This window comes from Chrysemys picta, chromosome 2 (genome assembly GCF_011386835.1).
Source record: "Chrysemys picta bellii isolate R12L10 chromosome 2, ASM1138683v2, whole genome shotgun sequence".
Taxonomy (NCBI): Eukaryota; Metazoa; Chordata; order Testudines; family Emydidae; genus Chrysemys; species Chrysemys picta.
The window spans coordinates 268,870,112-268,895,247 of record NC_088792.1 but is presented as its reverse complement, the minus strand read 5'-3'; the positions used below and the strand labels follow the sequence as shown (position 1 = coordinate 268,895,247).

At 41.6% G+C, this 25,136-nt stretch overlaps 2 protein-coding genes across 7 annotated transcripts in view; both read left to right on the top strand.

Moving 5' to 3' along the window:
* Positions 1 to 25,136, top strand: part of ATAD2 (ATPase family AAA domain containing 2) — a 101,041-nt gene that overhangs the window by 10,414 nt on the left and 65,491 nt on the right. For 4 of the 6 annotated variants that reach the window (XM_065586089.1, XM_065586090.1, XM_008165172.4 and 1 more), the window contains exons 2-11: positions 805 to 947; positions 2,117 to 2,166; positions 3,280 to 3,442; positions 10,533 to 10,635; positions 11,702 to 11,789; positions 17,546 to 17,659; positions 18,406 to 18,523; positions 21,596 to 21,706; positions 22,727 to 22,835; positions 23,348 to 23,463. In XM_065586089.1, coding sequence (XP_065442161.1) covers positions 856 to 947; positions 2,117 to 2,166; positions 3,280 to 3,442; positions 10,533 to 10,635; positions 11,702 to 11,789; positions 17,546 to 17,659; positions 18,406 to 18,523; positions 21,596 to 21,706; positions 22,727 to 22,835; positions 23,348 to 23,463 — 1,064 coding nt within the window. In that variant the 5' untranslated portion in view covers positions 805 to 855. The remainder of the gene's footprint in view (positions 1 to 804; positions 948 to 2,116; positions 2,167 to 3,279; positions 3,443 to 10,532; positions 10,636 to 11,701; positions 11,790 to 17,545; positions 17,660 to 18,405; positions 18,524 to 21,595; positions 21,707 to 22,726; positions 22,836 to 23,347; positions 23,464 to 25,136) is intronic. The other 2 variants (XM_065586091.1, XM_005288771.4) reach the window with 1 other exon arrangement.
* On the top strand, positions 5,018 to 7,273 carry LOC135981815 (uncharacterized). Its single transcript, XM_065586097.1, has 2 exons — positions 5,018 to 5,701; positions 6,647 to 7,273. Exons 1-2 carry the CDS (start codon positions 5,152 to 5,154, stop codon positions 7,243 to 7,245), a joined length of 1,149 nt encoding a protein of 382 aa, XP_065442169.1. The 5' UTR covers positions 5,018 to 5,151; the 3' UTR covers positions 7,246 to 7,273.

Here is a 25,136-nt window from a genome sequence, read left to right as displayed (position 1 = left end):
TGTTACAAAACAGCGTGTTCCAGTAACCCTTAATGCATGGGTAAATTGAATTCTCCCTTGGGATGACCTACTGTGTTCTATATCCCATAGTGAAGACTGTATGCCATGGAAGGGACTGAGGGAAAATTCTGTGTCTTACCTGTGAATTTTCATTCTAGGACCCTCCATGTCCAACAGTCTGACCCTCGGAGGATTGCATTATGTCTAGGGTTTCTTCTGGCTGTTGCTCCCTTAAGTATTTTGAAAAGGAAGAGGGTGTTCCTCCAGGAAATCCCTAAATTCCAAGTCAAGACTCTGCTGCAAGTGGTTTGAATTGACTGGTACTGAGGCCTGATCTACATTTAAAAATTAGATTGACCTACCTATGTTGCTCCAGGCTGTAAAAAGTGGTAGGTTGATCTAACCCTCAGTGTAGATGCAGTTAGGTCGATGGAAGAATTCTTCTGTTTACCTAGCTACTGCTTCTGAGATGTGGATTTTTCCATCGATGGAGTTAATCCCTTCTGGCAATATAAGAAGCGTTTACGCCATAGTGCTACCGCGGCATAGTTGCGCTGCTGTAGTGGTGACATACTCTTAGTATTTTTCCATTTTGGAAGCTATCGTTCTAGAGGGTTCTTCCCAAGGAGCAGTCTTAAACCCAGGCTCTGAATAAAGATCATGGTGATGTAAAATACTCCACTGTGAATACTCTCTGACTTGGAGGGTCCTAAAATGAAAACTTGCAAGAAAAAAGTAATTTTCCCATTTTAATAAATGTACATGCTTTAACTAGAACATTTTCTTTTTCATCTATCTTCCTAGGAATTTTCTTCTGGAAAAGCTGAATGTTTTACTGGACGTTCCTTAAGACCAATGAGAAAAAGTAACCTGCACTCTTCAGACTCTAGTTTTGACAAAAGTATGGAAATGTTAAGTGAGAATGTTAATGGAAGACACTTTACAAGGTAACTGCTCTCTTTCCATGTCTCTTAATAATCACTGTTAAATTAAAATCTAGTCACTTAAAGCTGGGCAGGAGTAAAAGTAATTTAAAATATCCCATCAGTTCCTAGATCGTCTTCCTAATTTTTGCTCTTTTTACAAACAGGCGCTTTTTTTGGGGGGGGAAGGAAGGAAATATCTCTCTTCCATTGCTGTGTTAAGAATCTCTGCAAACAGGGAAAGGTGGAACTAATTATACACCATGTTATCCTGCACATAGCAAAAGAAAATAAAGATACTCTTTTTTTTTTTTTCAAATCCTCTTCTTATGGTAATATTAACTGTAATTTGAAACAATGGTAGGTTAATTTTTCAGACGTAAGAGTCGTATATAAGATGATGGTGTCCCTTTAATTTTAAGGTGGGAGACTCTTTTTTTTTTTTTTTTTTTTTTTCTAACAGTCAAATGTTTAACTTTCTGAGGAAAAATACTTTCAGTGGTGAAGTTTTTTGTCTTCTCAGCACAGTCACATTTTGTGTCCTTGTCGGTGGCTGAGAATAGACTTCCCCATTCGCTAACAGCAAGTTGATTTGGCTTATGCATTCCTGCCTAACTGGTTCTTCCATCTACTTTCTGATCAGTTTATGCTTCATTTGAGCAGGGAATGGAGCTATATAAGGATTGAACAATGCTTTATTACATTTTTACAGTTAAAACTAAAAAGGAATAGAAAAGATGAGTGTACCATGGCCAAGGGAATTTTAATGTTCACTTCAGAAATAACCTTACAATTGAATAACTTTTTTTTTCCCTGTAACTACTGTTGCTTGTATAAGGAGGATGTACTAACTCTGCCTTACCTACCATAGTCAAGCCAAGAAAAACTCCAGTTATAGATGTATGCTTCACATACCAGTCCTTTTTTGACTTTAGAATTGGTTTTTCAAACTTTAAAACTTCAGTGGGGCAAATCAATGATCTCTTTTCAAGTCTGGAATTACAAATGCTCTCTCAGACCTATGTATGTGCATACAGTACCCAGATCCTTTTTGTGGTCTTTGGGCCCTATAAAAATAATAGCTCTTTTGTCTGCATAAGACGGTGTTTTAAGCTAGTGAAATCTAGAACTTGATACCCAAATAGATTAAGCAGGTGCAATAACTCTTTTATATTTCTCCTTTCTTTATATAGGCAGTTGGCTAAGCTGCAGGCTGACCAAAAAAATGAAGATTGTAAAGCAGGTAAAGGAAGAAAATAAAAATCTTTCCAGTTTTTAGCTAGTGGTAGGTTTTAAAATGTCTGTTTTTGTTTAACTCGAATTGTTTCACTTGAAATCAACTTGCAGTGCTGAATAAATTAAGTGTTCTTAGCTCATTTTCGGGCAACTAACTTTAATAGCAGAACTAAAATACACCGTATGCAGTATTGCATCAGTCATTGAAAGTTACTGATTGGGCAACACTAGGGTGTCAGAATTTTATATGCAACCTGATGATGATGGAAGCCAAGAACAGTACTTGGAATATGTAAAACTCTAGGTTTTGCAATCAACTCCTCATTGTTTACAGTAAATTGGTAATCCTATAATTAAAACCTGTGAGTTTATAATCAAGTTTAGGTTTTGTAAAGTGTTTTTGATCTAAGGTGATTATCTTGTGTACAATTTTAACTGTGTGGTACAGTAGTGATTCTCACTGTGTGTGTGTGACTATTTTAAAAACGTGCCTTTTTAGTTAGAGGTTAACGATGCCATGTATAAATGTTTGCCAGGTTTTTCAAAAGTGACTTGAGATTTTGAGTGTGTCTGTATGTGCGTGCGCAACTTTAGACAAATTAAATCTCCTGAAAGCATGAACATTGACCCTCTGTATATCTGATCCCTTTTAATCTGTCAAGTTGAGTACTCAAAGATTTACACACCCAAAATAGCTAGTTACTTGTGAATAGCTTGCCTCCGGTATTTATATAGATATTTGTATGATACAACTTTGTATAAATCAGTGAAGGAAAACATCTTAAAAGTAGAATATGTAGACTAAAATCGTGCACAGTTGTGTTTTGCAAGATAGAAATAATTATTCCAGTTTGCTCTTACCTAGAATATAAACTGCATACTTATCTTGGCTGGTTAGATTTTTTTTTTTAAATCTGTTAGAGAGATAATTTGTATCTGAGTGATTTTAAGTATAGAATATAATGTGTAGAAGTACTTTCAACTTTAAATTAAAATACGTGATAACAGTAACAATCATGTATTTAAACTAACGTCCAACACTGGTGGATTTTTGCAAGATTTTTTTTCTCCATATCTGAGGGAAAATATGTTCTTTAATATAGTATATTTATTAACATAGTAATTCCAGTCACTAGATCTTTGAAAACCAGAGCTGACGTGAAAGCTGCTGAACAAGTCCATGGAGAGAGTGGGGATGTGGAGGTGCGTCGCAGTTGCAGAATCAGGCGAAGCCGTTATAGTACTACAAACCAATCCGTTTTGTTTGACAAACTTATAACGAAGTAAGTGTTTTTCTGTCCTTCAAAGATGGTAAAATGGTTCCTAAAGGCTTACTTACAAGCATGTGCTTGAGTACCATGTGGGCTAAACTTTTTTTAATAAGTTTGCCAAAAATAAATTAACTATGAAAATTCTTTATATATGTTCCTACGGCACTGCTGAGTTCCAGGAGCCTTCTATAATGCAGTACCTATTGGACTGCACAACCACCTGCTCACAGCACCAAGTGTTCAGAATCAAGCTAATAAAAGGACCATGTGGTCCCAGCCACCTTGTTTCCTTCCTGCCTCTAGTCAATTGTAAATGGTAGGGCCTTTCTTCCCTGTTGGGATAACTTTTCTTGACCTGTAGTTGTTAGTATTTTTAGATGTTTTAATTTAAAATTTTATTATAGTCTTCGCTGTTGTGCAGCTAGGCCAATTTGACCCTGGTTTTAGCCCCTGGAGAGTTATGACTAATCCAGTCTTCAAAGGTCTACCAAGACTGAGTTCAAAGGTGTCTTTTATGTCCTTAGAATCCGATGCATATATCTTTTGTTTAATTTGCTTTGGAGACCCTGTTCCTGGATTGTTGCTTGATGTAAAGCCTGTATACCTCTAAGCCAGTGGTTCCCAAACTGTGGGGTGCACCCCTTAAGGGTCATGGAGGAACATTTGGCGGGGGGAGACACAGCAGGCCTGGGCCAGCCTCCTTGGGGGTGCAAGGAGGGAGCCCCGCTCTGTCCCCAGCTCTGCCCTGGCCCCTGGCTGCGGCCTCTGCCCGCTTAGCCTGTCTGCAAGCCCTCCTTTTCACATCCCCAGGAGCCGTGGCCCTGCTTCAGGCCGCGGTTCCCGACCCCAGCTCCAGAGGAGGGTGGGATTTGGACAAGGGTAAGAAGGGGGTGCAACATGACAAGTTTGGGGATCACTGTTCTAACCCTTGCTTACAGGGTGAGGTGGCTCTAGGCTTGTCTTATGAGCCAGGGCCCCAGTCCACTTTGCAATCTACAACTGGTTTCGCTATCCTCTTCAGCTCAGAACATGTCAGTTATGAGGAAGCCAGTTGCATGGTACCTAAACACCAAATTCTGGCTTGCATCTGTTCTGATTTAGGAATAAACCATTCCAAGAAAGGAGTTGGTTGATTCTGGGACCCTAGTGTTTCTGTCACCATCTTAGGCATCGAAGAAGCATACATCCAGACAGTAATGGATTGGTGTAGCACAGGGGTCGGCAGCCTTTCAGAAGTGGTGTGCCAAGTCTTCATTTATTCACTCTAATTTAAAGTTTCACGTGCCAGTAATACATTTTAATGTTTTTTAGAAGGTTTCGTTCTGTAAGTCTATAAGGCATGGTCTACACTACGAGTTTAGGTCGACTTTAGCAGCGTTAAATCGAATTAAGCCTGGACACGTTCACACGACGAAGCCCTTTCTTTCGACATAAAGGGCCCTTTAAACTGGTTTCTTTACTCCACCTTCGACGAGGGGATTAGCGATAAAATCGGCCTTAGCGGGTTGGAATTGGGGTAGTGTGGACGGAATTTGACGTTATTGGCCTCTGGGAGCTATCCCACAGTGCTTCATTGTGACGGCTCTGGACAGCACTCTCAACTCAGATGCACTGACCAGGTAGACAGGAAAAGCCCCGCGAATGTTTGAATTTCATTTCCTGTTTGCCCAGCGTGGAGAGCACAGGTGACCACACAGAGCTCATCAACACAGGTAACCGTGATGGAGTCCCAGGATCACAAAAGAGCTCCAGCATGGACCGAACGGGAGGTACGGGATCTGCTCGCCATATGGGGAGATGAATCCGTGCTAGCTGAACTCCATAGCAATAAACGAAATGGCAAACTATTAGAAAAGGTCTCCAAGGCCATGAAGGACAGAGGCCATAACAGGGACGCACAGCAGTGCCGCGTGAAAATTAAGGAGCTAAGGCAAGCCTACCACAAAGCCAGAGAGGCAAACGGAAGTTCCGGGGCAGAGCCGCAAACATGCCGCTTCTACGCGGAGCTGCATGCCATGCTAGGGGGTGCAGCCCCCACTACCCCAACCGTGTGCTATGACTCCGTCAATGGAGAAACACACAGGGAAGCAGGTTCGGGGTACGAGGAAGATGAGGATGAAGATAATGTAGATAGCTCACAGCAGCAAGGAAGCGGAGAAATCGGTTTCCCCAACAGCCAGGATATATTTATCATCCTGGACCTGGACCCAGTAACCCCCAAACTCACCCAAGGTGTGCTCCCAGACCCTGAGGGCACACAGGGGACCTCTGGTGAGTGTACCTTTGTAAATATTACACATGGTTTAAAAGCAAGCGTGTTTAATGATTGATTAATTTGCCCTGGCAATCGCGGCCAGTACAGCTACTGGAAAGGTCTGTTAACGTGTATGGGGATGGAGCAGAAATCCTCCAGGGACATCTCCAGAAAGCTCTCCTTCATGTACTCCCAAAGCCTTTGCAAAAGGTTTCTGGGGAGTGCTGCCTTATCACGTCCGCCATGGTAGGACACTTTACCACGCCAGGCCAGTAGCACGTAGTCTGGAATCATTGCATAACAAAGCATGGCAGCGTATGGTCCCGGTGTTTGCTGGCATGCAGACAACATCCATTCCTTATCGCTCTTTGTTATCCTCAGGAGAGTGATATCATTCACGGTCACCTGGTTGAAATGGGGCGATTTTATTAAGGGGACATTCAGAGGTGCCCGTTCCTGCTCAGCTGAACAGAAATGTTCCCCGCTGTTAGCCACGCGGTGGGGGGGACGGTTGAAGTGATCATCCCCGATAATTGGGTGTGGGGGGGGAGGAGGGTTAGTCGGGTTTGTGCTGCATGTTAACCCGGAAACCGCAGCCCCTCCTTTTACATTGCAAACCCATTTTAAATGGCCAACCCAATGGGGGCTTGGTATGGGAAATGAGGGCGCTACTGTTTGAAACCATTCCCACATGTTAAGAAGGTTAAAAAAGCCAAAAGACACTGGCTTACCATGGCTGCCTGCAAGCCGAAATCTGTTGCCTGGCACTGCGTGAGTGATCTCTCACACCAAACCAGCAGGCCCTCAATATAAGAAGTAAAATGCGACCTTGTAACGAAAGCACATGTGCTGTGTAATGTGAACAGCAAAATTTAACGTGAAAGAGTGTACCCATTGTTCTCTAAAATGTGTCTTTTTTTTTTTTTTTTTTTTTAAACCACCTCTCCCTTCTCCTCCACCAGCTGCAAATGTTTCTCCTTCACAGAGGCTAGTGAAGATTAGAAGGAGAGAACGGTGGACTCGGGATGATATGTTCACGGAGCTCCAGATGTCCTCCCATGCTGAAAGAGCACAGCAGAATGCGTGGAGGCAGTCAATGTCAGACTACAGAAAAGCACAGTATGAACGAGAGGAGAGGTGGCAGGCTGAATCGCGGGATGAACAGAGCAAGTGGCGGGCTGAAGATGATAGGTGGCGTCAGCTTGCAAACAGAAGGCAAGAGTCGATGCTCTGGCTGCTGGAGCATCAAACTGATATGCTCCAGCGTATGGTTGAGCTGCAGGAAAGGCAGCAGGAGCAGAGACCGCCGCTACAGCCCCTGTGTAGCCAACAGCCCTCCTCCCCAAGTTCCATAGCCTCCTCACCCAGAAGCCCAAGAATACGGTGGGGGGCCTCCGGCCACCCAGTCACTCCACCCCAGATGATTGCCCGAGCATCAGAAGGCTGGCCTTCAATAAGAGTTAAAGTTTTTTTAAACTGCAGTGTGTCCTTTTCCTTCCCTCCTCCCCCACCTATCCCGGGCTACCTTGGCAATTATCCCCCTAGTTGTGTGATGAATTAATAAAGAATGCACAAATGTGAAGTAACAATGTCTTTATTGCCTCTGCAAGCGGTGCTCGAAAGGGGGTGGGGTGGTTGGTTTACAGGGAAGTAGAATGAATCGGGTTGGGGGGTGCGGAGGGTTCATTGAGGAGAAACAAACAGAAGTTTCACACCGTAGCCTGGCCAGTCACAAAACTCGTTTTCAAAGCTTCTCTGATGTGCACCGTGCCCTGCTGTGTTCTTCTAACCGCCCTGGTGTCTGGCTGCGCGTAATCAGCAGCCAGGCGATGTGCCTCAACCTCCCCACCCTGCCATAAATGTCTCCCCCTTACTCTCACAGATATTGTGGAGCGCACAGCAAGCAGCTATAACAATGGGGATATTCTTTTCGCTGAGGTTTGAGCGAGTCAGTAAGCTGCACCAGCGCGCTTTTAAACGTCCAAATGCACATTCCACCACCATTCGGCACTTGCTCAGCCTGTAGTTGAACAGGTCCTGACTACTGTCCAGGCTGCCTGTGTACAGCTTCATGAGCCATGGCATTAAGGGGTAGGCTGGGTCCCCAAGGATCACGATAGGCATTTCAACATCCCCAACAGTTATTTACTGGTCCGGGAAGAAAGTCCCTTCCTCCAGCTTTCGAAACAGACCAGAGTGCCTGAAGACGCGAGCATCATGTACCTTTCCCGGCCATCCCACGTTGATGTTGGTGAAACGTCCCTTGTGATCCACCAGGGCTTGCAGCAGCATTGAAAAGTACCCCTTGCGGTTTATGTACTCAGTGGTTTGGTGCTCCGGTGCCAAGATATCGCCCCACCACAGTTTGGGAATCCCATTGTAGCAAAGCCATCCACTATGGCCTGCACGTTTCCCAGAGTCACTACCCTTGATATCACCAGGTCTTTGATTGCCCTGGCAACTTGGATCACAGCAGCCCCCACAGTAGATTTGCCCACTCCAAATTGATTCCCGACTGACCGGTGGCAGTCTGGCGTTGCAAGCTTCCACAGGGCTATCGCCACTCGCTTCTCAACTGTGAGGGCTGCTCTCCTCCTGGTATCCTGGCGTTTCAGGGCAGGGGAAAGCAAGTCACAAAGTTCCATGGAAGTGCCCTTACGCATGCGAAAGTTTCGCAGCCACTGGGAATTGTCCCACACCTGCAGCATGATGCGGTCCCACCAGTCTGTGCTAGTTTCCCGGACCCAGAATCGGCGTTCCACGGCATGAACCTGCCCCAGTAACACCATGATTTGCACATTGCTGGGGCCTGTGCCTTGTGAGAGGTCTATCTCCATGTCAATTTCCTCATCGCGCTCATCGCCGCGCTGTAATAGCCTCCTCGGCTGGTCCTAGTTTTGCTTTGGCATGTCCTGGCTCTGCATATATTCCAGGACAATGCACGTGGCGTTCATAGTGCTCATAATTGCTGCGGTGATCTGAGCGGGCTCCATGATCCCAGTGCTATGGCGTCTGGTCTGAAAAAAGGCGCGAAACTAGTATCTGAGGGAGGGAGGGGCGAGTGACGACATGGCGTACATCAACAAAGGTGGCTGTGCATCAGTGAGAAACACAAACAACTGTCACACAGAATGGTCCCCCCCAAACATTGAACTCAAAACCCTGGGTTTAGCAGGCCGTTGATTTCACGGAGGGAGGGGGAAGCAAATGAATACAGAACAAATCTATTTTTTACATCTTAAGCTGGCAGACGACGGTGCAGCATGACTGATAGCCCTCGGCATCTTCTGGGTGCTTGACAGAAAATAGCATACTACGACTGATAGCCATCATCGTCGAGACTGTTCGATAGGACTGAGCATGTCTGCCCAGGTGCCCATGATTGACAGCCACTGCAGTACGATGACAACGGATATCAGTCGTAATATACCATCTTCTACCAAAAGGCAATTAGCTGCTGCTGTGTAGCAATGCAGTACCACATCTGCCGGCACCCAGAGGACATATGGTGACGCTGAGCTGAGCGGGCTCCATGCTTGGCGTGGTATGTTGTCTACACAGGTAACCCAGGTAAAAAGGTGCGAATCGATTGTCTGCTGTTGCTCTGACGGAGGGGGAGGTGCCTCACAACATGTACCCAGAACCCCCCGCGACACTGTTTTGCATCATTCAAGCATTGGGATCTCAACCCAGAATTCCAATGGGCGGCGGAGACTGCGGGAACTGTGGGATAGCTACCCACAGTGCAACGCTCTGGAAGTCGACGCTAGCCTTGATACTGTGGACGCGGTCCGCCGACTTAATGCACTTAGAGCATTTTATGTGGGGGGGGACACAATCGGCTGTATACAACCGATTTCTATAAAACCGGCTTCTATCAATTCGACCTAATTTCGTACTGTAGACATACCCTAATATATAACTAAACTATTGTTGTATGTAAAGTAAATAAGGTTTTAAAAATGTTTAAGAAGCTTCATTTAACATTAAATTAAAATGCAGAGTGTGTCTCGTCTCTACCCCCCCTTCCCCCCGCCGGACCAGTGGCCAGGAGCCGGGCACTGTGAGTGCCACTGAAAATCCGCTCGTGTGCTGCCTTCGGCACGCGTGCCATAGGTTGCCTACCCCTGGTGTAGCAACTTCCTTGGTGTCAAGAGTTCCTTATGTACTAAATAGATCTCATGCCACATGTGTACAAGTTGGGGCGGCTTAAGTGATGGAGTTTCTCTTTTGACTGAGGAAAGAATTGGTTGACTTAGTGACCATATTAGTGCTGGAGTTTTCTTCCTTTTATAGCCTGTGAATGTTTGGTGCTATAGGATGTCACTTGTGCAGCCCCAGTGGGCATTGCTTTCCTGACGATTCTCAAAGCTCAACAGCAATAGGGTGCATGTCTAGTAATTTAAACTATGGAAAAACAATACTAAGTCTAGAAGTACAGTTACGGGTGAGTAAACATTTTGTCCTGTTGTCTCCATGTGACACTGTCAATTTAAAATAATGCTTCTGACTGAAACTTGTGATAGTACTAAGTGAATAATTAGCACTAAAAACTACTATAACTGTAAGACATTAGAAAAATATTTCTCTATAGGGTATGTTTGTTTGTTGCGCCCCCCACCCCCCACTTTAGGTGGGTTTTTCACACAGCAATAGAGGAAAGAAACATCTCTTATTAAGTAAATAAATAAAAACAATGAAACTTTTTTAAAACTTATTTTTTAAAAACTGATTATGCATCAGTTTAACAATGTCAATTTAAGCACATCATATTGAAATTTCATGCTAACTGATGCACACTTTTTCATACTGTCTGAACTCACATATGTGTCACACTTTTTATATCAGCACTGCAGAAGCAGTATTACAAAAAATGGATGACATGAAGAAGATGCGTAGACGCCGAATGATAGACTTGGAAGACCTTGGGGTGTTCAATGATGCCGAGGAAGTAAATATGCACTCATAATGTTTCTCTAGATTCATAAGGAGGCTGTCTTTTAAACAGCCAAATGACTTGTTCATTTGTATTTTATTTTTAATATTTTCATATTAGCATTTCATATTGGCTATATTGAGAGGGGTAGAGAATATAATGTTATCACAGTGAGATGTTAGCCATAAGCCAGTATTTTTATATTCTAACTTCTGAATAGCCTTATTACCAATTTTGAATGGATATTTTATATTTACTAACAATTGTTTCAATCTTTTAATACTTTAATTCTTATTAAAAACTAAAAGAAAATAAACCTGACTGAAATCTGTAAAAGGATTGCTAGCTGATCAGGCTTCCAATGAATAAGCACAACCAATATGTTTACCGGTTGTAGCTTTGATCCTCAGCTGTCAGTTTCTATCCTATTTTGCTGGTTAAAGAAAACATAGAGGATGGTGCTGGTCTGGAAAGTTTATAGCTTTATGTGTGTGGGTGGGGGTGTGTGTGTGTGGTTTCAGTTCCTCTTTGCCAGCTACATCTTGATATGTTACCACCTCAAATAGTCTCTTAAAGGTAGATTACATGCAGTTGAGGAACTTGCAGCTTACGTGTGCAGCTCCACACTTTTTTCACTGGTGCTGGAAGAAGTTCTTTCAGGGTGCTAATTATCCTCCTTCATAATTTTATTGTCTGTGAACGAAGGTGCTAACTGAGAAGACCGAGGCAAAGCGGATAGTGAACTGACTCTAAATAGATGGGCCTTTTCTAATTCTTGGATTACTTTACCTAATATTGAGCAGAATAAATGTTTATAGTTTTCTGATCGGATTTAATTTGTTACATAAACTGAAATGGAGTATACTTGATGTGAATATTAAGAGACAATAAACTTGGCCTTCCAATGCCATTTTTAGTTCTTCTGCTAAGTACAACCACACTTTAATTTAGTCTTTTATGCATGTGCAATACCTTGATAAATTTGCTGTATATATGATGTTCATGCTGCAGGGACTGGAGCATGTGCAAATTTGTTATATAACTGTCAATGATTTTTTTTTCCCCCCCGTCCTGTAATTAGGAAAATCTTGATATGTATGCTCGAGGAAAGCAAAAGAGAGAGCAAAGAACTGATGAAGAAACCACTGATAATCAAGATGGCAGTGCAGGTCACTATTTATCTTAATTTTCTTTGTATTGTATTTAACACTTCTAATATGGTCTGTTGAAGGGTTCTACACTACAGAAATTTTTTTCATAAAACATGGCTCTCTGTGTTGTGTGCAATTACAAGCTTCCATCTTTTCTTGATGTCACAAGTTAATAATAATAGAGGCAAGAGATGTCCCTTGAACAGAGTAGAAATAATGTTCTAAATAAAGCTTGTCATGCTTTACTTTCACTTAAGATGAAAGTAGGAAAATGTTAGATACTGCACTGTACAATATACACACAGTTTCAAAACACATTTGAATATCCAGAATCTTTTTCATTCTTAGCCAGTGTTGTTGAAATGAACTATCAAAACTGTTGATGCTGAGAATATTAGCACTGTTCTAGATATACTTTTTCTTCACAACACATTGGTAGGAGTTTCTGCCCCATCTGCATAAGGATGTTGCTAAGGGCATTAATCAGAAAAAGGGAACTTGCTGTCCTAAAAGTAAATTCAGCTTGCTAGTTCTAGATTCTCTGTTTACAGTTCTTGAATCGCTCCAGCCCAAGTACCGTAACTACTGGAAGGCCAGTGCTTTATTTCACTTTTTTAATGTAAAATGCTTTTTAGAATGTTATCAATTTGAGATCTTACATGTGTAGACTTTAAACTGCAAATATATCCAAAAACAAAATAATAGGAAATTTCAAATAACTCAAGACCCAGTTTTCTTGCAACTATTGCTATTGAACACTTGAAGTTATACTATATTTACCTACAGTTTGTCTTAGCTATTTTTCAACAGTACATGCTTTTATTTCTCCAATGTGTGCACATTCAGAATTTGATTTAAATGTCAGCAGTTCTTCAGTGTGTTTTAATGTAGATTTTTTTTCTATTATATCTTAAGGCATATTTTACTGTGCCTTTATGAATCACCCCACATCTAATTCTTGTTACATAACATTTTCAGCACATAATGTTGGGGTGCTAATAAAGGCTTGAAAAAGCAACGTGAAAAGTTATTGGCAAGTAGGAAGCTATCTCCAATGAGCAGAGGGATGCAGACAATCAATTTTTGCAGAATTTAAGCTTTCACTTTATATTTAAAAAAAAAATTGCAATAACCATCTGAATGTAAACTGATATTGCGCTACTAGCTTTTGAGAAAACCAATGCAAGTTCTTCATTTAGAATCTCAAACAACCACGACTGTAGATCTGTCAACTCTTGAGTGAACTTTATTCAAATAATTATTTTCATGGCCTTATCAAACCTTTCTGTCCATGCTGGTTTTGAGGTAGGGGGCAATCTTTTCCTGCATATTTGTATATCCTGTATATTTGGCTCTAGGGTTCTGATCTGGTGTAAGGCTCTAGGCACTACTACAGTATACATAGTAGAGGTTAATCGTGTTCAGGTCTTCATTGTGCTTCCTCTTCTCCCCTTATTCTTTTCACAGTAGTAGAAGAAATTATCAGATTCTAGTCCCAGATCAGCTATTTAACAAATTCCTGGTGAATGTGGGTAACATTAAAAATATTTTTTTTTTTACTGTACCTGTAAACTCTAAGTAATCTGTCATATGATTTAGGATTTCTTCCTACTATTTCCATTATCAGCAGGCAGTACTTCTATGAAAAATGTTAATGTTTTCAAAGGGAGGATTGGGTAAAACTTTTATCAATTATAGTGAGCGAGTTGGTTGTATAGATAATATGAATTATTCTGTAGGGCATCCAGCTAGTACTATATATTTTGGTTTATCTCTATCAGTTCAGCTCATCTTTAAGATGAGGATATTTTTAAATAAGATACCAGATAACTGTACTTGGGTTTTTCCCTTTTTACTGCCTTTCATCAGATGACCTCAACTACTTTACGAAGGCTAGGTAGATATCCCCATTTTATGTATGGAGCCATAGAGAAGTTGGTGACTGGCCCATTGTTGCTCATAATCTGCAGCGGAACTGGGAATAATTTGTATCTCCTGAATCCCAGTCCTGGGCTTTGTTAGCCACGAGAGCTTTTTCTTTACGGTTTGGTCTTGGAATAACAGAAATACCACACCTAAGAAGAGCCCTAGCTTGTCTCTCTCACCAACAGAAGTTGGTTCAATAAAAGATATTATCTCACCCACCTTGTCTCTTAATATCCTGAGACCATCACTGCAAACAGAAAATACAATTATCACCTCTAATGGCATTGACATTTCATCTGAGATAATTAACAATGGGTGAAATCCTGGACTTACTGAAGTCAATGCGTGTTTTGCCGTTGACTTTAATGAGGCCAGGATATTACCCATTGTTTCTATATGAATGTCCCTTTTTACTGATTTCCTAATCCTGGACTATCTCTTGCGTAAATTGCTCTTGGAAGTCTGCAGTCTTTCAGGTCCAGTATGTAGTGGAATGTAACACAATTTTAGAAATCTATGCAGAGAGAAGTTTAGTATAATTGATTTTAACTCATAGAAACTAGTCCTGTCAACAGATATTTGTTTTGCTGCCTGTTTTGAATATTCACTGGCAAAAAGCTTCATTAAGTCAGAGATAAGGTTGCCTTGTATCGTCTTGTGCCCGTCTGCAATGTCAAGTTCAGCAAAACTGATTGAAAACCAGGAAATACAGAGTTAAGGTATGCACAAATGCAACCTTAACTCTGTCTCCCTGGAACAGGCAATAATATCCTGGGAATTATATGCATCACCTGCTGTTGTATTCATTGTGTTAAATATAGCTGTATTGAATGGTGGATGGATTAGATTGAGCGGGTTGGCTGAGTTGTGATAAGAGATCTGGGGACCCTGCCTCTCAGAGAGTCTGAACCTTTCTTCCTGACCCAATTGCCTTTTCACATCAGTATGTGATCAAAAGAAAGCGGTGCATATGTATCATGTCTAGACTCACTTCAGCAATGAGATCTGAAGGTTGTCACTAGCAGTGCACAGGGGTTTTCTTCTCATCGGGATTGTCAGCAGCGAAGTAGGATGTGAGTGGTCCATCCGTTTAATGATAGTATGTGGGAGTATAGTATTTTATAAATGGATAACCTACCCTAAATGCTCAAATACTGAGGGGCAATCTTCACTCATTGCTATATTTGCTTTCTACAACCAACTCTCTATATAACTTTTCATGAATAGTGTACCCAAATACTTGGATGCTAATAACTAAACTGTATTCTTAAATTTATTCCCTAAATGTGGGTTATTGCTGATTATGCCCTACATGTATCTTATGAGTTTTAAAACAAACTTTATATTTGTGGATAATCTAAGCACTATACCCAGATGTACAGACACTTTTTCCCCCCAATCTATGCATTATATAATTTTTTAACATTCGCTTTAATAAAAATATTTAAATGGCATCCTGTACAAAAGGGTGTAACGGTTGTGAAATTTAGCAGATGTGGTGGTGTTTCTATGCAGTAGGCTAAGTGGTTGAGAGTAGGACAGGTATAGGTCACATGTCCTATTACGTTTGTGTTCTGCAATATTTATAAAGGCAGTGTGTAAGTACACCTCTACCCCGATATAACGCTGTCCTCGGGAGCCAAAAAATCTTACCGTGTTATAGGTGAAACCGTGTTATATCGAACTTGCTTTGATCCGCCTCAGTACGCAGCCCCGCCCCCCTGGAGCACTGCTTTACTGCATTATATCCGAATTCGTGTTATATCGGGGTAGAGGTGAATGTGTTATGGGCATATTGGGGCATTGCTTAAAAAGGGCAAAGTTAAGGTTGTATTGCCCTGTACCTTTAACTTTGTATTTCCTGCTTTTTCAGAGGTTTGAGTTTTTTGCTGAACTTAACATTCTGGAAGGGCACGAAATACTATAGGCAACCTTAACTATTCATTAACCAAGTTTTTTGTCAGTGAATTTCCTAGGTTCTTTTTTTGTTTAACTGAAAGAAAAGTGTGTTTTGTAGGAGTTAGTGGTCATTTAGGCAGTTGTAGTTCTCACCTATGTTTGCAGTTGAGGTGCTACTGTGGCTAGCAAAGGATAAACAATGGTACATGATTCCTGAATGGCTCTTCCCACCTCCTGTTCAGTTTGTTATAGCGGAATGGTATAATGGTTGTGCTTTGAAATGTTTGGAGGGTGGAGGTGCTTACAGGTCAGAGAGAAATCACAGACATCTCAACGTCTTGACATTTTTTATTTTTATGTGGGTAACAGTAACTTAAAGAGCATGAGAAGACTGGCATGGCGTTGTTCTTCTCTCCTTTCCCATATTATATAACCTCCTTGCCAGCCTTTTCAGCTCTGCTCAGCTTTCCCTTTCCATCCTATTAAGCTGTTAGCACATAAAAAGTTGCTCCTTGTTGTCTGGTGCCCTCTGCTGATACATACGGATCACTGGCAGTAGCTCACTGGAGGCTTGTGTGCTACCTGGTTAGATAAGTCAAGCTGCACACTGTGTGTTAGGCCCCGAGCCCCAGCTATGTCCCACCCCAGCCAGGATCCTCACCCCTGCTGCAGCCAGGCCCACCCAGTCTGCCTCCTTCCTCCCCTCCCCCCAAGCTGGCTGCTTTCTCCCACACTTTGGCCAGCCCCTCTACCCCATGTGGGGATGGCATGTCCTTAACTCTTCATTCACTGCTTTTCAGAAGTTTAATTTGATTTACTTTTAGGAACTCCCTAGATCCCAGCACACACACACAGGAGGAAAGGAGAGGGCCTCTGATCCCCTTAGAAAGGCATAGCCCTGAGAGCCTGTGTAGATGGCAGGGAGAGGAGCTCCAACCCACCCATAGGATCAGGTCCCCCTCCCTCCAAGATTCTGACACGCACCTGGGAGGGGAGAATGTGGTGTGTGTTGGCTGGCCACCCACCCCATCTCCTCTCCCAATCTGCCTGAGCCCCAGCCCCTTTTTTCCTCATAATCCCCCAAACCCTTCTCCCCATACTCCCCAACTTCCCAGAATAGCATTCACATGTGTAATTTTATTTTTCTTTTGAAAATTAGTTTGACTGCCTTCTGAATTATCTGCTGTACTCAGTTTACATTTCCCCAAAATAAAAGCCCTTGACAGGCAGATTTAGTAATATGCCTATAGTTTTCTCAGATTTCTGCAAAGAAGGGGTTTCAGACTTAAGATGCCTCAGTGTAATTCAGATTTCATGGCCACAGCATGTCCCCTTAAGCCATCCAGGTCAAGTGACACTGTCTGGTTGGAAATTCTCTTGGGTAGTCTTTCTGCACATGTCCATGTAATGTATGTTCAGTACATACTAAGCTAGAGAGCTAATCCTTTCCTTAACATTTTCAGTGTTGCTTCCCCATAGGGGTAGTTGGTGCCATGCACTATCTGGAATAACAGTCAAATGATTGAGACCATTTGGGCGATGATCAGATCCTTGGTTTGACCACCAGGAATGTGCCAAAAAAGTTGGTAGGGTCTCAACCTTAAGAAATACAGCTTCCCACCAAAAACTGCATCTTGGGAACCCTGTGCTCAAATGACCCCATATTTGCATCACTCACTCTACCCAGCACCCCTATGAGGCACACCAAATTTCAATGCAATCTGAATAAGTATGAGGATTTTAGAGCACTTGGAAGAGTCATCCTTTAAACAGAAAGGGCTTCTGAACCTTAACATTGCAGAATACAGAGGGCATTTCTATTATATCAGTTAGCTAGGTTTATTATGAATGTTAAATATGGTTGGTGGTATTCATGGTATATGTAATCAATGAATTAAGACTCTGTTGTTTTCCATTAAACTAAGGGTAAGTGTAATTTACAATTATAGAGTCATCTGAAGAAGAAGCTGAAGACCAGGAAGATGAGGATGGAGAAGATAATCAAAAGCGCTATGACCTTAGACAGAGGAAAACTGTTGTACGCTACCAAGCCCCATTGGAAAGTAGGTTGTATATATCCTTCTCCCCCCCCCCTTCTGGTAGCCTTGTTTCTTGTCTGTGGTTAGAAGCTACAGAAACACCATCTTTGGCAAAACAAACTTTCATTTTCTTAGCTTTCCATCCTTTCTTCAGAGAGATCTGGCCTCTTTAATCTCCCCTGCATCTTCTCCACTGTTTTGTGCTCAACAGGCTAGTAGCACACCACTCTGTGTCCCTGAATCCTGTGATACACGGTCTTTCCCAAAAGGATTTAAATACTGTATTATCTGTTCAGTATTGGCTTCCATCATGTTAACTTACAAAAGATCTTGTGGTTTAAGATCACTGCATAATTCAACCTGTATATTTAGTTAGTTCCTGTTTACAACACGATTACTCTTCATATTTATTTTATAAGCTTCTAATAAATTACAAATGAATTCTACATATGCCTGCTGTTTCCTGATCTTGATCTAAAATCTTCATTAAGAAAGTCACCCTAAATACTCCTGAAGGAACAGTAACAAATAAAAACGACTTGCCAACCAGTTTTCAGTGTTACATTTAAAAAGCAGTTGAAAACAGTAAGTTTTTATGACTTTTCTTAAATCTAAACAAATTTGGCATACATTGCTTTTGTCAATGTAATTCCTAGTTATGACTTTCATCTGTCCGATAATATTTCACTTGTTTCCTGCTCTTTGTGTTATGTACTCTGATTTAAAGATCTTCTAGAACTATCCTAAATTAAACTTTTTGCTTTTAATAGAGCCAAGACACCAAAGAAAGCCCAACCTATTTTATACTGGTCCATCCTCTCCTGTGAGACGAAGATATCCTTTTAGCCCTGCAGGACCACGAAGTCCCTACTGTAAAAGGATTAACAGGTTGGTATATGGGATGTTGATTGTTCTCATTTATCCATATTGGTGGCAGTCACATCATGGAATGTTGCTTAAAATGACTTTCAGAATAGTAGTAATTATGGAGGTGCTGGCTATGACTCTGTTAAGGCTGGTTTCCATTTTGCACATAAAGCAAGGATTCAACCTCTCTGTTACATATGAAAGATACAGTCTATCTTGGGTATAGAATTAATTTTCTGAGAATTTATAAGTAAATCTAGCCTTATATTATAATCAAAAAATGAGTTGCTTAAGAAATTTAGCATGTAAATCTTTGTTTTGTTCCAAACAATTTTAATAATGAAATGTATACTTTTCAAATTTCCATATAGATAAAATGGATATCTTTTGAATAGGTTATTTGAAGAAATTAGGATGTAACTAAGTTATTTACAGTTGTATCTAATTGTTATGATCTAGGCTAAAGGTGAGGTCAGGTCAACAGCTCAGGTAACCCGTTAGTGGGGCCATTGTGATATTAGAAATAACTTAACCAATACCTAGACTTCCTCCACAACTAATCTGCATACAACCGTATGTTATGGTCCTATGGTGCAAGGGAGACTGAAGAAGTGTCAAGTTGTCATCGGTAGATTACTTAACCGAACTGTCACTGGTTTTTGGAGAATCCTATTATACTATTTAAGGCTACATACTAGTGTGGGCATTGGTGCTTGTGAGGCTCCACGTGGTACTGCTGTCTTGTCTCATTGGGCACTGAAGCAGCGCTGGTGTAGAGAGGTAAAGCAGAGGCAGTGGGAGCCCATAAAACACAGAGACCTTGGGACTCAGGAACTGAGTCCTCCCAACCCACCTCCCCCTTTCACATGGTGCTGGTCTTGGTAGCAGCCCTCTGAACCAGTAAGTCCAGTTGCAGGTTAAGTGCCAGATTCCCCAGTACAGTTTGGCTGATTTGTGCTGCTCTGGTGTACATATGAGTCTGCCTTTAAAAAAATAATTTAAGGTTGATACTATATATCTTAGTAGCACTCTCTTTGGATTTTTTTTTTTGTTGAATCTATAAAATTTTAGAAGATTTTTAAAAAAAACAAAAGAACTAAATAAAAAAAAATAACTGATAAGATGTGAGTTACTGATATGTACCCTCATCCTCAACATAAGGGTAAAGAACGTAACAGGAATGTTGTAATGTATCCCAAAAACAAACCCAGGAAATTCAGAGTTAAGTGTACACTGAAAAGAAATACAAATGTGTTTAAAATATGGAAATACAGTTGTGGCACTCAAAAAAACTTGAACTCGACCTTGTCATGACACCATGCAGTAAAGAATTTATTTGGGAGCCACAAATATGTGCTTTCATACTTTAACACATTTTAATTTCTTTTCAGTGTAACCTCCTAATCTCCTGGGTCTGAAGTGTTTGTTTTAGGAATAGTTACAACATCCATGTAATGCTTTTTACTAGGGCTGTCAAACTGGGGGGGTGAGGGGAGGAGGAAGGAGAGAGCAGCCTCAGCTGGGGGAGGTACGGAGCTTGGGGAGGGGAGGGGGACATCAGCCTCAGCCGGGGAAGGCGCCGAGCTCGGGGGGTGATCGAGCCCCAGCTGTGGGGAGGAGGGGGAGATCAGTCTCAGCTTTGGGCAACACAGGACTCGGGGGGGGGGGGGGGGGGGGGGGGGGTTGGGGTTCAGGCCCCAGCTGCGAGCAGCACAAGGCTGGGAGGGGGAGATCCCACCGTGGGCAGTGCAGAGCTGCGGGCAGCACGGGGCTCAGCCCCAAATACATGTGGCACAGGGTGTGGGGGGGGGGGTCAGCCCCGGGAGGCATGGGGAGGGCAGTTCGGGCGAACCCTGCTGGGGGTGGGGGGCAGTTCTGGCAAGCCCCTGGCTGTACTATTCTTACTGTACTTTAAAAACACCGGGATGGGAACTGCTTTACTTTCTCTAGCCTCTTCTCTTCCTGCCCTCTGGTAGCGGCTGGCATTACTGTACCTGACCAGACAGGTTCTCCGGAGCCACTCATGCTGCCCTCCTGCCCAGAGCATCTGCAATTAACGCATGTTAAAAAAATTAACGTGTTAATTGTGCTGTGCATTAACGTACGCGTTAGCGGCAGTTAATCGACAGCCCTACTTTTTACCCTTTAGTTACTGATCTGTACTTGCAATCTTAACTTGCATTGTAAAATAATGGAGGAGATTTTATTTCCTGAGAATTTTATATTTAATACTTTTTGAGTATAAAAACTTAGTCCAGGATCTTCAAAAGTAACTAGTGGTTTTTGGATGTCTTAATTTTTTATCCCCAACTTGAAAATCTTAAAGGGCCCTGAGTTTCTGAGAATGTATGCTCAGAACTTTCTGAAAAACAGGATACTTTAAGGCAGTGGTGGGCAACCTAGGGCCCACATTCGACCCATCAGGGTAAGCTGATTGCGGGCCGCAAGACATTTTGCTGATGTTGACTGTGTGCAGGCATGGCCTCCCCGGCAGCTCCCAGTGGCTGCGGTTCGCAATTCCCGGCCAATAGGAGCTGCAGGAAGTGGTGGGCCGCAGGGACATGCTGGCTGCCGCTTCCTGCAGCTCCCATTGGCCGGGAACGGCGAATCACGGCCACTGGGAGCTGTGGAGGGGCCATGCCTGCAGACGGTCAACATCGGCAAAATGTCTCGCGGCCCACTATCAGTTTACTCTGATGGGCCGCATACAGGTCACAGGTTGCCCACCACTGCTTTAAGGTGTCAGTTTGAGTAACCAAAATCAGTAGTTGCATTTGAAATCTTGGCCTTAGAATTTTGTTTGTTTTAAGTAAACATTTTACCTTTTTTGGTATAAAAACAGTTTTGCTCCAGTGAGGATTCCTATTCTCTCCTCTTCCCCCCACCCCCTCCCCCCCGGGAAGGATATGACAAGTAGGGAAGCAATCCTACATTTACAGGGAATGGACTAGATAACCTAATGGGTCTTTACCCTCTGTAAATTCAGAGGTGGAATTTGGAATGAACAGTTAATAACTTGACCTTTAGCTTTTCAGAGTGAGCACATACTTAAGCTCGTTACTGTTTTTCTTTAAACATTTTATCATAATACAGACGAAAGCATGCAATCCATAACAGTGATTCCACATCTTCCTCCTCTTCGTCTGATGATGAGCAACGCTTTGAAAGGCGTAGGAAATGCAGTCGTAACAGAGCATTAAGCCGGTAAGTAATAATTACGTAGCTTCTCTCCTTCCCCCTTTTGGGAGAAATGGCATCTGCACATATGTAAAATGTTGGTCTCTTAATTCTTATACTTCAGATTCTCTACATTGTGACAACTTGTAGTCAAATCTATTGGTATATTTGATGTTAATTTTTGACTTTTGGAATTGACTATCAGAAACTGGTTTTTGTTTTTATGCTCTTGCATAGCATGTACTGAATTTATTTTGTAGTGTATACGGTTCTGCTGCTGCACTGTTTACAAGGGTGTTTTTAGCATGGGAGAAACAGTGATACTGTACTGTAAAATGCAAAAGTAAACATAAAAAAAATCAATACAATGATTTTGTTTAATTATTTAAATACTGTTTCTAACCATCATAGGTACAGATTTTTCAGGCAGATCTCAGGTGTGATGTCCAAGTAGAATGGTGTTACTTTAATGAAAATTGTGTATTTGTTGTGTGCATTAGATTCTTCAGTATGCCACAGAGCTAGCATGTAACATACATTTGGGGGGATTTGCTACAGAATTTAGGTCCATTGTTGCACAACAAACTTGGGATGGTGCAGCAACTGCAGGCCTGATCCAAAGGTCATGTGGATCCACAGAAAACATTGAAACAACAAACCTATCATGTTGCTGTTCCAATTCTGAGTATAGAAATAGTCAATCTGTGAAAGAATGATTTTCATCATTAAAACTAAGCTAAATTCACAATGTCCAAAAGTGAACAAAGAGAGAAGGTTAGTTAATCCAGATACCACCGAACTTGGTTGGGGTGGGATTTTCAAAAGTGCCAAGTATGTAGAAGGACAAATCTGTAGGCACCCCAGGGAAGTTGGTGGTATTTAGGATAACTGACCCTCTTCCTTTGTTCATATTTGGACACTGGAACTTAATTCAGTTGAGGGATTTGGTAGTGCAGGAGTGCTTATCGTAAGCTTGTATAATTTGCCAAGAAAAATCTGGTTATCTTATTTTAGTCTGTCTTCCTGTTTCCTTGACTTTCAAATCAGGTGTCTTCCACTAAACTTTCGGAAAGACGAATTAAAAGGAGTTCACAAGGATCGGATGAAAATTGGAGCAAGCCTGGCCGATGTTGATCCAATGCAAATAGATTTTTCAGTAAGTACTTTGTCTCAAATACTGTCAGTTACCCACTGATTGAAAGAGTGTTAACTTAGTACAGTTTTTCTGTAACTATCTGTTTACCGCTGCCTTTGCACATAAGCCTCTCCTCAGTATGTTCCAAAATTGCCATGATTGCCAAGTACATTTTCTTTTGTAGTTGCATATGAAGTCTATTATTGTAGTGGTTCTCAAACTTTTGTGCTGGTGACCCCTTTCACATAGCAAGCCTCTGAGTGCGGACCCTCCTCCCCTAAATTAAAAACACTTTGTATATAGTTAACACCATTATAAATGCTGGAAGCAAAGCAGGTTTGGGGTGAAGACTGACACCTTGCGACCCCCCCCTCCCAATGTAATAACCTCGTGACCCCCTGAGGGGTCCCGACCCCCAGTTTGAGAACCCCTTTATTATTGGATGCTTAATAGTCATCCAGTTGACCCTGCCCGATTTTGAAGCATGTATGAAATATGTGATTTGTTTTGTTTTTAACTCTTCCCTGAATTAGGTACGATTTGATAGTGTGGGTGGACTATCTAGCCATATTTCAGCTTTAAAAGAGATGGTGGTTTTTCCATTGCTTTATCCAGAAGTATTTGAGAGATTCAGAATTCAGCCTCCAAGGTAATATGATGTGTATTGCAACTTGAAAACTCATGCTCTTGTTTATAGAAGAATGTTGCATTTTAAGTATCTTTTTCATGTCCTAAAGCATTTATGTGCAAACTTTATCGAAGTAACATTAAAAGACAAAGGCTTTAAACAGACAAAACCCAGAACGTACAGAGTTTCAAGATTCATATAGTGCCTAGACAAAACCAGAGACATAGTGTCTGGTCTTTAAGGTAAAGGTATACTCTGAAAAGTGACTCAGTAAAAGTGCCATTTTTACTGTCTATATTTGAGTTTTCTATTTCATATACTATTTGATTAGTTTACAAGTGAAGAGGAATTTTCTAGCTACCAGCTCTGCAAACTTTTCTGACATCTGCAAGTCAGTGCTGAAGAAACTGCTATCAGAATACTAGCAATATTGTTTTGTTATCCATGGAACAAAATAAAAATGTTAGCTTCCCCTCTGAGAGCAGTATGCATTACTAGCTGGTATGCAGTAAAAGGTGACTACTTTAGACAGTTAGATATATAGTAGTAAGTGTTCCGTAATTCTGAAATATTGGAATATGACTTCAGACAAATATAGTGAGCAGATATAATTAAGAAGGAGACACTTTTATATAGTCTTACTACAAAAAAAAAAGACCCCTGCTGAATGAAATGCATGAACACCTACCACAATATAACTTAATCTATAGCATCACAAATAATTTTTAAAAACCTCAAATGTGTGTTGGGTGTTTTTTTTTTTTTTTTTTAAATGACTTAACATGACTTAACTGCCAATTCTAAAACTTCTAAAAGTATCTGGAAATCTGTTAGTAGTTTTTTTTTGGTCACCTTCAGAAATCTTCCTCATATCATTGTCAGCAGATTCTGGAATCAGAACCTGGAAATTTTAAGTCTTTTAGGGGAGGAAGAATTAAACATTTTATTACTAAGTTGTAATTCTTTGAAAACAGCGGCCTCCAATTGAATCAGTCTGGATCTGATTTATGGGGTTGGACTGAATGTTGGGCATAGCCTGCTCATGGTCAAGTCATTTATTCTAGGCTAATAATACTTCCTCTACTTTCGCCCCCATGTATCTGATAAGGTTGTAATCTCTTTGGAGCAAGAACTGTCTGCTGTGTGTATGAACAGTGGCTTACACAAGGGGGCCCTAATCTCAGGTGGGGCCTCTATTAGCTACTCTAATACAAATAATATCATTTGTATTGATGGGCCATTGGGACCGCAGCCACTGGGAGCTGCAGGGGGCCGTGCCTGCGGACGGTCAACGTCTGCAAAATGTCTCGCGGCCCACAATCAGATCAACCTGCAGCCCGCATGCGGCCCATCAGGGTACTAAACAAATGGCTGTTAGACTCTTTCTCAAGAAACCGTGTCTATATGTAATCTCTTCAATTTCTGACCTGTCTTAAGACTTCCATTTTTTGATGGTAGAAAATGTCAAATTGGAAATAAGATGCAACCTAACAGTGAGCATAATCAACCATTGGCACAGCTTACCAAGAGAAGTGAGTTAATTCGTCATCAGTTGGAGTTTTTAAATGAAAATTTGAATGCTTTTATAAAAGATATGATCTAGTTCAATCACAAGTTATTGAACTCAATAATGTTCACTCACATTAGGAAAGAATAATTCTTGGAGTGTATCCTATGGGTACTCCACCGTACGA

Bases quoted from the DNA above. Each gene is read 5' to 3' on its own strand.
- LOC135981815 (XM_065586097.1), top strand. From the start codon at position 5,152: ATGGAGTCCCAGGATCACAAAAGAGCTCCAGCATGGACCGAACGGGAG. The intron at 5,702-6,646 runs GTGAGTGTACCT...CTCCTCCACCAG, and splicing joins GGGCACACAGGGGACCTCTG to CTGCAAATGTTTCTCCTTCA.